Below are 11,707 nucleotides of genomic sequence, written 5' to 3' on the forward strand. Positions count from 1 at the left end.
AATTCCATTATCAATAATAGCAAGATGATCTCAAACGTTTTGTCTAATTCATCTACCTTTTCATAAAGAAGGAATATTTGGGAACATATGTTTGCATTAAATCTTATTTCTAGTTAGGCGTTATGATATTGTGATAACTATTTTAAAAAGGAATTTGGATAGGTAAAATTTACTGCACTTTATAGAGTTAGTCAAAGCAAAACATTGTCAGCAGCTATGCTTGTGATGTAGAGATATGGCCAAGAGTAGGACAGCATCCAGACTGATGACCTTAGCAGTGACAAAGTCTGCTGCCAATACACAGTGAGCAGAGTTTTGACATCCTTTTGCTTTGATTTTCTGCCTTTGGTGTTTAGTGCTGCCTCAGATGTGCAGGTTTTGCATCCAAATGAGATTAAAAAGGTTGAACGGGTAAACGTTTCAAATCAATAAGTAGTTAGTGTTAAAATAAATTCACTTCAAGAGGATTAGAGAATATTTTAATCATGTTTTTTTAACAGTGTTTGTACAAACTGAATAATAAATTCATATTCCTACTGTTATTAAAAAGGATTTAGTCCTACCTTGATTTGCTTAAACACTGTGGTTTACAAGCAAGGCCTCATATGTGAAGGCCATAATGTCAAAATCTTGAATTTCATTTCAATAATATTTACACAAAGTATATTTAATAAATTTAAGTATAAAGAGATTAGAAATACTCTAGATTTTTCAACTGTAAATGGTAAACTTGAAACATGACTGCAAGAAGAAAATAAATTGTTTTTTCCCCAAAACCGAATCATCTTGTATCAGGCTACCTAAAAATCAGTTTTTAATTATCACATAAGCACTCTAAGTTTAAAAGAATATCAACTTTTCTCACAATTTTTAATTCCAGTTCTGAGCTGAAAACTATTTAGAGCTAGGTTGCAAGTAAAGGCAATCAGGCAATCAAATATTATCAATAAAAAGAAAGTNTGAGCTGAAAACTATTTAGAGCTAGGTTGCAAGTAAAGGCAATCAGGCAATCAAATATTATCAATAAAAAGAAAGTCGTAATTTGTTTATGAAGGACTTTAGGAGAAGTATGTCTCCATATAAGTTAAAAACTAATGCTAGGGTAATAGGGTCGGGAAAACAGGGCAATATAACAGATGTGTGGTTATAGCCTAAGTAGCATATGAGAAGGGTAATAATTTTCATACTTGCTGATATGAAACATCGACTAGACAGCTGAAACTGCTGATCTGTTTATGGCAGACCATCACTTTTTGGCAAATTGTGGCTTTTGTTTTAGTTTGGAGAAGGTAATTTTACCAACTGCTAGAGCTGAATTTTCTTTTAGAAAAGCTATTTTAATAGAATGCAAATTAGAAGTCTGTGGTAACCAGTTATATTTACTTGAGTAACTTTTAAAAAAAATAATAATGTACTTTTTTTAAGGAGTTTTTCTACATTGTACTTTTTTATTTTACTGGAATAAAAATATGCTCAAGTATCACTGCTCTTACTTGAGTGAAATGTCGGGCTACCCTACCTATCATGCATAACTTCACTCAAAGAAGAACAGGCTAGTTTAAAGCAGAAAATGCCACCAAAGAGACAATCATCAACATGTTACTCCAGCTTCTTTGTTCTACTGTTGTTTTCTATTTGTTGATCCTGCTTTGTCTTTTGGAGGTTAAGTGTAAATACAGTTACAGGAGGTAACTGATCCTATTCTCACCTACATGCATATCATTATATCAATAGTGACATCAGATTTATCGCAAAAAATAACTTGTTTTTCACCCTGTAATTATTATTTAATCACTGAATGCTATATATGACATTTATTTATCTCATTTTCAAAACTGTCATAAATTGATGTTTCATACATTTACATGTTTTTTAAAACTCTAAATCTGATGTTATGATCAATAACTCTGTATTTGAGCAGCCTTTTTCCTAATTACTTTTTTAACTTTACTTGGGTAATTGATTGGATGGCTCCATTTTACTTTTACTTGGGTAATTTATAATGAAGAAGTGTTACACTTACGTGGGCACAGTTTTTGGTTACTCTACTCACCTCTGGTGCAAATTTATTATATCTAATAAAAATTCACAAAAGTAGTTGGACCAGAATTGATAAAAGAAAAGGGAAGGAATGTAAAGCCTTCATCCATGTGGATGATAGATGCTATGTGTAATGATGGCTTTTCTTAAGCATTGTAGCTTTTCAAGAAAGTGCAAAATTGTTGATTTCATAACACCTCATACAGGCTTATAATATGCATCAAGGCCATATAGTGGTGAAAAATGGAATAATAAAATACAATAAAGAAGTTATAATAACACACTGATAGTGGTCAGCCCGAAATGTCAAACCAACAAAAAGCATTCAAAGAGTATTGTTTGGATATGCTGGAGAATGTTCTCAGTCATCCAGGTTATAGTCATTCCAAAAAAGTTAAAAAACAATACACTGGACTTTGTTTCCAAGTTTGAAGACGTTTATGTTTACCAAACGACCCCCATTCAACGGGGCGGACCCGCTCGTCAGGTTCAGTTTGCTTGTTTTTAACTAAAAACAAGGCTTTGTTTTTGGTCCACTCTATAAAGCCTCAAACTCAATGCGAATCCAGACATTTTGAATTGAAAGCTTCCTGAATGGGGAGGGAAACGTCTTCAAACTAGGAAACAAAGTCCAGTGTATTGTTTTTAACTTTTTTGGAATAGAATTTGGATGTTTTCAGAACTTTCCAGGGTCTTGTTTTTCTTTTTTTGTTAAGACTTGAAAACTTTCAAGGAACTGTAGAGTTCCTGGAATAGGTTTGTGCAGATCTTCAAGGCTGCTGAGGACATCATACAATCATTTAAATTAGGTTTTCTGCAACACAGAGACACCTAAAACATGCAGGGCAGTAACACTAAAGTAGTAGAATTGAAAATGGATGCAATAAAGTACTTCAGCATATTCAATAACAACTGGAACAAAGTAGTTTCCGGCTAAGGTCAGTGAATCTGTCTCTGAATGAAATGAAAAACATATGAAGGCTATTCTTGCATTCATATGGGTGCTTCCTTAGTCCACAGACCAAACAGCAAAGCTTTTAATGCACCAGTCTGTCTACATTCTAACCCTCACCAAGTCATGAAACACAAAATGGCACCAAATCAGAATTAGAATCCAGAACAATTGTCTGACAAGAGTTTTTTTCACATGACTCAGTCATTCAGGCAGGCCGATGAGCTTTAACACACATGGTAAATGGTAAATGCCCTATGCTTATATAGCGCTTTTTTTTTTTTCAAGTCCGGAGACTTGACCAAGACTTGAACCGTCAATCCTTCGATTTCAGGGCAAACTCCTACAGGTTAGGGGTGTTGAAATCCAAAACAGAAACTCATTTCCTTCATAACATACTTATAAAATAAAGGAAAAATAATTGGAATATATATTTATAAAAAAAACAATGATATACTATTGTATGCCACTGTTACCTGTAAAAGGTGGTTTGGGGAAGGTCGTACATCCACGGTTGCAGCTCCAGACTTGGATACTCATTGAATGGTGGTACAATGAGGGAGAAGATCAGAGACAGGCACACGAAGAAAGCAGGCAAGACCACCTAGGGGGACATGGACAAATTTCAAGTCAAAGCACCTCATTAAACTGTCCCTACACTGCACCATCTAAAACCCTTTTGAATTAAAATGAGAAAGTCACAGAAATCCAACCGAACAAATGATAATATGCAGAACATTGTTTATAATAAACCCAACATGAGGAAAAGCTTACAGTGCCTTTTAAAAACATTAACCTCTACAAACGTTCTCAAACAAGTATGAGTCAACACACATGTAGCTTAAAGTTAATTAAGACAACAGACTAACACAAAGTCATACAGAAATGTGTCATGAGGGATAAAGTAAATATTGCTCTACTTTCCCCAAATGCAAACCTGTTACATGCAGCATGTATTCAGCAGCCATTGTACTCTCAGGAAATAATCTGGTTTAATCAGTTGTCTTTAGAATGAGTACATAGAATTAATCTGTTTAATTTACTCTCACTATAAGTGTTAAATAAAACAATCCTGCAGATATTGATACAGATCCGTATTAACAAGTTCACAAGTTCCTAATCAAAAACATATCATTAGTTTCTCTCATTTTCGTTGTTTTGTGGAAGAAAATCCAAAAGCGGCTCATCCAATTAACAACAACACAGGACCGGTACAACAAAGCTTACACATTAATATGCTCCCTGCCAACTTGTTTGGGGTCCTCTGCATGCTTTATGAGTTTGATTAAACACTTGCAACACACCCGCCGTCATCTGGCCACTCAGATATAATTAGATTCTCGCCATTTTCTCGTCTCTTGTTATTTAACACAGAGAAGCACACACACAGAAGAACATAACCTCATCTTCATATCCAATCCACTTCATGTTATTCTCTTTTCATTACAGTGTTATCACTGACAAAGGGGTCACGTAAAAGAGGGAAAATATCTGCAATATTTAATGATTTGCAGGTTAGGCTACTTCAAAAAGTGGAGGTTCTGCAAGGGCTTGATAAATAGCAAAGCACAGAAATTTACTGGGTCAATTATTGGAGTGCTATTGGAAATTATGCTTAGAAGAAAACAAAAAAAAAGGAGAAATAAGACAGAAAAACTCTAACAGAAAACCATTGAAAAATAGGAATTCTGCTTCTTTCTTTTTCCCTTTTGCTCTACTGTATTTGCACCAGTCACCACAAAAGAAATCTGATAAAAAAAAAAAATAGAACGATTAGTTATTCTTGGCTGCTCAGTGGAACAGTGGATAGAATTGATCCCTAACAGCAAGAAGGTTCCAGGTTCAATTACCGGCCCGGGGTCTTTCTGCATGGAGATTGCATGTTCTCCCTGAGCATGCCTCTGTTCTCTCCGAGTACTCCGACTTCCTCCCAGAATCCAAAAGCATGACTGTTAGGTTATAATTGGCTTCTCTAAATAAACCTTAGGTGTGAGTGTGTGCCTGAATGGTTGTTTGTCTGAGTGTTGCCCTGCGATAGAGTGGCAAACTGTCCAGGGTGTACTCCGCCTCTCGCCCATAAAAGGCTGGAGATAGGCACCAGCACCGCTCGCGACCCCAGCAGGGATAAAGTGTGATGGAAAATGGATAGTTATTCTCATAAATGCCACAAAAAAGCCTAAACCCATATGGTCCACATTTTAAACTCCAAGGTTTAACAAATTGGATTAAACATAATCGATTTTTTCTATAAGATTTGTTTTTTTTTACCGGTGCAGAGTAGTGTCTTGCAACCCTTGCAGCTTATAAAGCTTTATATGGAACATTATACAGAGATCAAATGAGTTTTGTATTAAATACGCACTATCATGAACAATAGAATGTAGACTGGGTGTAAAGTGCTTCAGGTCAATCAAATTCCCGTTTTGTACCTATGAATAACGATTAAATCCCAACCTACTTCCAGCTGGTTTCAACACACTGCCAATTAAACTGGAATGAAAACAAGTCAAGATTAATCATGTTTTGTTATTACAGTTTTCAAAAATTTGAAATTTTATTAAAAAATAAAAAAGGGATAACAAAAGAAACAGGTGAGAGGTAATATTGTCAGTTATTAAAAACCCTTTTGTTATTAGTGAAGCAATTATTTGGAGAATTATCAAAAAAATAAAACCTTTCATATTTTTTTTCCAGCTTTCATGTATGACTTGTCTTTTTCCCTTTGGAAAACAGTAATATGCGACGCATATTCAAAAGCTTTTGTCAAGGATTTGACTCCACAGTCATGTATTAATCAAGAGCAGCCATGAACTTTTCACATTAGCTGCTTGGCACGTTAAAAATTGAAATAATTAACGACCACAAAGCAAGGGAAGGCCATTAAACATGTTTTATTTTTTTGCAGGTAGCTGTTTTAGCTAACACTGTCATTACAAAAATAAAGACAAAAAAGGAAGAATAGATTTTAAGTCCTTCCTTTCAATATAAAATTGAAAGTTAAATCCACATTTTCTAATGTAGCTCTTGGAGTTGTGGCCCTGTTACTGTGCTGTGCATTACTAAGGGCACCCATTTCCATAGAAAATCTTCAGAGAATAATGGTACCTGACATAATGAAACAGTGGTAAATCTGGGTCACCTGAACCACCCTTTTGAATTTTAGACACATGTACTGTTGCCTGAGGTTATAATGGAGAAAAAAAAAAGTCAATAATATACCTTAAAACCAGGTTTCCACTTTTAAACTACTAAAGTGGATCGGATATGCTTTTTGAACTTGTTCTGGCACCAGTTAGATCAAAACTTTGATATGAAAATATGGATTAAATCAACCTCTTAATATATTTATATAATATATTAGAATTTAAATATTTTTATATATATTAAGAACATTTCTCAGTAAACCCTGGCAACATCTCCGACAAAAACAGAATCAGAAACTAAAAAGTGCGCACCAACACACCGTGGCTGCCATCTGCGGCGCCATCTAGAACACTGATGGGTGTTGCAAGTACCTGGTTCACAGCCTCCACTCTGGGTTCCTGAGCAAGACCCTTAACCACCGACTACTCCCCGGGCGCTGCACAATGGCAGTCCACAGTGCAATGCAGAGGTAAATTTCTCCAACGTAAGTTCAATAAAGTTTAAAGAACATTCCAGGCAAAACTATTTTCACAAAATTTAAACTGCCTGTGCTCTTCAGTTGTTTTAAGCAAGTATTCGAAGTTCAGTGGTGGCAGGAAAAGTGCTGCTCTTGCTGCGCAGTCGCAAAGTAGGTCTGATGCGCATTTGGCGGAGCAACCCTATCCTTTCTCTGCCTGTAACAATGCTGGATGTATTCGAGAGAGACGCTTGGCACATTTTAATGAATAATGCTATGTTCAGACCGCAGGCACTGGGAGCAGCAAAAAAGCTTCTGCTGCTTCATTTCTGATGCTTGTCCACATTAAGGAAAGACGTCCAGTAAAGTGTGTCCAGATGTGTCTGATGCTTCTGCTGCTCCTGTGTTCAGTGGCAGAGAGCAGCTTTGCTCTATTTGCTGTTATAGGTGGGTAAATGATGATCATTTTAAGTAAGAAAGTCCACCTGAAAACTTCATCTGTGCAGTTAGTTAATTAAGATTATGATCCTGCCTTCAAATACTATTTTGCTGCCGGACCCCAGGACACCAGTGGTTTCCTGTCCCTGGAAATCCCGTTCAACGCCAGCCACTGGCCCGGTTGCCTCTTTGCGGTTTTCCGCTACTGTTTACGGTAACTATAAGGCTTTTTTCATGTACATAGTCCAAACTGCAGGCACCAGAATAATAAAAGCTAACATATTTTGCCGGCAGGTTTTGAAATTTTAGGTTAATTTAGGCATTTATAAACTTTTCCAGAGGAGTGAACAACTGCATCATCAGCGATGTATCTGTCTCCCTGCCAGCTCCCAGATCAGCTTCTCTGATTGGTTGATGTGGCGCATCAAGCAGCAAAAGTTCAATTTTTCCAACTCCAGCAGCTGCTGCTTCTGAAGAAAACTCGCTACAGGACCTTTGGTGCGCCTTGATGTGCGTCAACCATTGACTTTGCATGTAAACTAGCTGCTTCTGCTAGCTCTGCAGTGTGCGGTCTGAACGTAGCATAACGCACCAGATAAACCTGCCCAACCCAAAAAACAACATAACCAGCAGCAGCCTTTTGTTATCCAAGCCTACCTTCATTTACAGATGTAAACTAACCATGGTGAACATTTGCTACATAATTTAAGAATTTTGATTAATTATGGTGATAAATAATCATAAAAACAGTAAAAGTATGAATCGTAAAAGAGTGCAAGAATCAGTGCTTTGCAATCAAAGACTTAACCTCCCAACAGATACACATCTACTAGCAGCAAAATCTGAGGAAAAAGAAGAACCTTTAGCTAAAGAGAGCTAGATATAGCTTTGTGCATAGACATCCACACACATACCTAACTATCCTACTCTGCATACTCTCTACAGAGGGACGTCCAGAGCTGACAGTGACTAATGGGGATTGGTCCCGGAGCAAATTACAAGAAGAGCCTATCAAAGGTGAAACACTGTTCTTTCTATTCTGCATCTCAAACACAGGAAAGGGTGTTATTTGCTCTTCTGTTTCAGTCCTGATTATTTTTACCACAAAGGCAGGGATCATAACTGATATCATTACTTGTTATATACAAGCACAATGTTGTGAATAATGAATATAGACAGAGAGCAAAGGCTATTTAAGTCTCAACGCTGAAAAAAACAACACATTTCTGTGCTTGGGGAATTGCTACTTCTTGAAATTGGTTTTGACTTACTGAAATCATGCATCTTTATTAGTTTGGACTTTTGAAATTATGTTTATCAAGAAGAAAATAATACAGACATTTACTTAATGAGCTAATAGGAGCCTGTCATCTGTTTAATTGTTCCATTTTAATGCTTGGCTAATCAAAACACTTGATTGTTGAGAACAAATCACAAGTGTCATATTAGCGTTCCTCATTTTTTTCCTTCATAGTGGTCAGGTGAAAGTTATCATGCTGTTGGATCACTTTTCAGTCGCTGGAATCATGTTTTGGAAGCTTTCCCCGCTGTACCTATTGTTGTCCTTTTAATGGGCAAACAGAACACTGAATGTTTTCCTGCCCCTAATATGGAGATGAAGTGTGTGTGAATAATGATAATGACCCCCTATCCAACACCGGTTAACCCTCACTTTTGTCTCCTTATCGTCTCCTTGTACGACATGCGCCTCTGGGATATGAAGATGATTATTGCAAATGTTTTGCACCGGCACATCGTTACATCATTCTGGGTAGCTGCAGTTATTCTTCAATACTTTATATACTGCTTTGAGTGTAAATTTCTTTTTAAACAACTTAAATTTCCACAACTATTGACTACATCAAGATGGATGCATTCCCTACAGAGTTTAAATTAACACGCTCAATCATATGTGTCACTAAATGATTTTGGGAAGCCAACATGCATTTAACACAAACCTTCCTTGATCCTCTTGTGCAACTGCCTAAGAATAACCCTTCAATTTATCAATATGACAAACTGAGGCCATTACCTGTGCAATGATTCCCTTGCGACTCCTTCGGGCATGGTGGAAGCGCTTGATGAAGAGTGCCAGAAACTGCCTTCTGATCAGCTTCCATCCGGTGATGACTGTGGATCCTCTTCCATTCAGGCCTGCGCTCCTCTTGTGATCTGTTATTAAATTGTGCAGTTATATATATATATATATATATATATATATATATATATATATATATATATATATATATATAACTTGTGTTGTTATTATTTCTTTCAGACATTTACATCCATTGGAACACACAAGCGAATGCCACTTCATCAATTTAAACATATGAGTCATAATGAAGAAAACNCTGCGCTCCTCTTGTGATCTGTTATTAAATTGTGTATATATATATATATATATATATATATATATATATATATATATATATATATATATATATATATATATGTTTTTGTTATTATTTCTTTCAGACATTTACATCCATTGGAACACACAAGCGAATGCCACTTCATCAATTTAAACATATGAGTCATAATGAAGAAAACGTATTAAAATCCCACCCCGACCTCGCCTCTTTTTCTGTTTTTTCTTGTTTTTTTTCCAAGGAGTCTTATTTATTTATTTTTTTTACTTACATTTCTTTTAAAAGAGTCTTTAAGTTGACTTATATTTTTTCTATGTTGTTTTGTTGCTATTAGGGCTGCAACTCATGATTATTTTACAAATTGATTAATCTGTCAAGAATTTTTTCAATTAATCGATTCATAACTAGATAGCAAAGAGTTCCTTATAGAAGAATTTTTGAGAAATGTAACTAAGTGAAACTAAAACTTTTCTACTAGAGGAGTTTTGGATAGTGCATATTGACAGACGATGAATAATAATAATTTCTGTAAGTCAAACCAATCCCCGTTCCTGGAATGAAGTTAATTAAAGGAAGGGTGGACTTTTCTGGTTTTAACTCAGAGCCTCCACTTAAAAACCAAGCCCCTTTCATAAACTGGATTTTTTTCAGCAGGATTGAAGCCCACCACCGACACATTTTGACATAAAGAAGTCAGATTTCTAGGTGATGAATTTGTTTCTGTTTTTTTAAAAGACAAATAATTAAAGCTAACTGAAAAAAATCCTAAACTGACAAAAGTAAAGGCAAATACAGTACATACCTTCCACTTTATTTGAAAATGGTTCCTTGAATTCTGCAAGACAGCAGAGAAATACCATCAATTGTAAAAAAAAAAAAAAAAACGGTGTAGAAGGCCATCACAATTAATTAGAATATCATAGTAAACATAGTTTTTTTTCAGTGCTTTAATTTAGAAAGGGAAAATCAAGATTGTAAACACAGCAACACATTATAGATTTCTGTAACTTTCAATGTTCATGTCTTACAGCAACTGAAAATACAAAATTCTGTTTCTCAGAACGTTTGAATAATTCATACGGCCAAAAAAAATATATGATTTCTATAGAATATTTATGTTCCAGAGAACGTTTGCTGAACTAAGAGATATCCAGCAGACGGTTATGGACATAACTATAATATATTCTATTCAATTCAGTTTATTTACATAGTGCCAACTCACAACATGTCATCTCAAGGCACAATACAATTCCACCAGATCATGCTATCAAATTTATTCAAAGTTTTCTATCTAAGGAAAACCAGTTGATTGCATCAACTTATTGACTTAAAGGCAATTCCTCAAACTAAGCATGCTTGTGGCGACAGTAGAGAGGAAAAACTCCCTTATGGAAAAAGATATGGAAATATTATAACTATACAAGCTGGCTTTTTATAGAGTGCTATAACAAAGCATTTTATGTGAAGTTGAGTGGAAGGAAAAAGGCTGGAAAAAACATGGACAAGTATCAGAGATAGCTGCTGCCTTCCAGGGAACACGAAGGAGGAGATTTACAAGGTGTGGGCTGCAGCTAGAGTCTTAAAAGCCATCATGTAAATGCATACGGACAAAAACAGCTGCATCTTATGTCAAACCACCCTTTGGAAGAGACAATATCTGAAACATCTCAACTCTGCTAAGCAGAAAAGGACTGGACGGTTGCTTATTGGTTTAAGTAACTGATGCAAAAACAGCCCCAATCAATTCTTAAGTGTGCATACTATCCTGTATATGGATAGTATTTTGTTTTAACTGTTTAATAATTAAACATTCAAAGTTTCTGTGAAACAGAATTACCATGTCCATTAACTATATCCCACAAACATCAAGACTAAAAAGGATTGAATAACAATCCTGTTGAATTAACCTTAATAAAGCATGACTTTCCGTTTTTGAACTAAATAATTGAAATGAACAATGAAAAAATGAGATTAACTTGTTTTATCGTGTCTATGCACAGCTGAGTATTTCAGCAAAATAAGGTACATTCCAAACATGCCACTCATACCGTTGTGCTCTGATTTAGAGCGGACACGGGCAAAACTGTTCCTCTTTGATTGGCGAGAGCTTCTTTTCCAGTCTCTACTCAGTTGCTCCTTTGCTGCTGTGGGAATACAAATAAGATATGTTGTTTGGCCTGACCCAATTTAAGGATATAAATAACAATAAGAATAGCTCCCTATCTCGCAAGATGCCACATTATGCCAAGTAAAAGCACAAACTCAGGTGTTTTCAAGGAACTGACACATTTCCAATATTACATA

At 35.7% G+C, this 11,707-nt stretch overlaps 1 protein-coding gene across 3 annotated transcripts in view; it reads right to left on the reverse strand.

Moving 5' to 3' along the window:
* Positions 1-11,707, reverse strand: part of LOC107096934 (ATP-binding cassette sub-family A member 1-like) — a 179,153-nt gene that overhangs the window by 129,373 nt on the left and 38,073 nt on the right. For 2 of the 3 annotated variants that reach the window (XM_015393846.1, XM_015393845.1), the window contains exons 13-16: positions 11,452-11,547; positions 10,206-10,238; positions 9,064-9,203; positions 3,469-3,596 (exon numbers count right to left, since the gene is read on the reverse strand). In XM_015393846.1, the coding sequence (XP_015249332.1) occupies positions 3,469-3,596; positions 9,064-9,203; positions 10,206-10,238; positions 11,452-11,547 (397 nt within the window). The remainder of the gene's footprint in view (positions 1-3,468; positions 3,597-9,063; positions 9,204-10,205; positions 10,239-11,451; positions 11,548-11,707) is intronic. The other variant, XM_015393847.1, reaches the window with a different exon arrangement.

This window comes from Cyprinodon variegatus, unplaced genomic scaffold (genome assembly GCF_000732505.1).
Source record: "Cyprinodon variegatus isolate N-32 unplaced genomic scaffold, C_variegatus-1.0 Scaffold659, whole genome shotgun sequence".
Classification (NCBI taxonomy): Eukaryota; Metazoa; Chordata; class Actinopteri; order Cyprinodontiformes; family Cyprinodontidae; genus Cyprinodon; species Cyprinodon variegatus.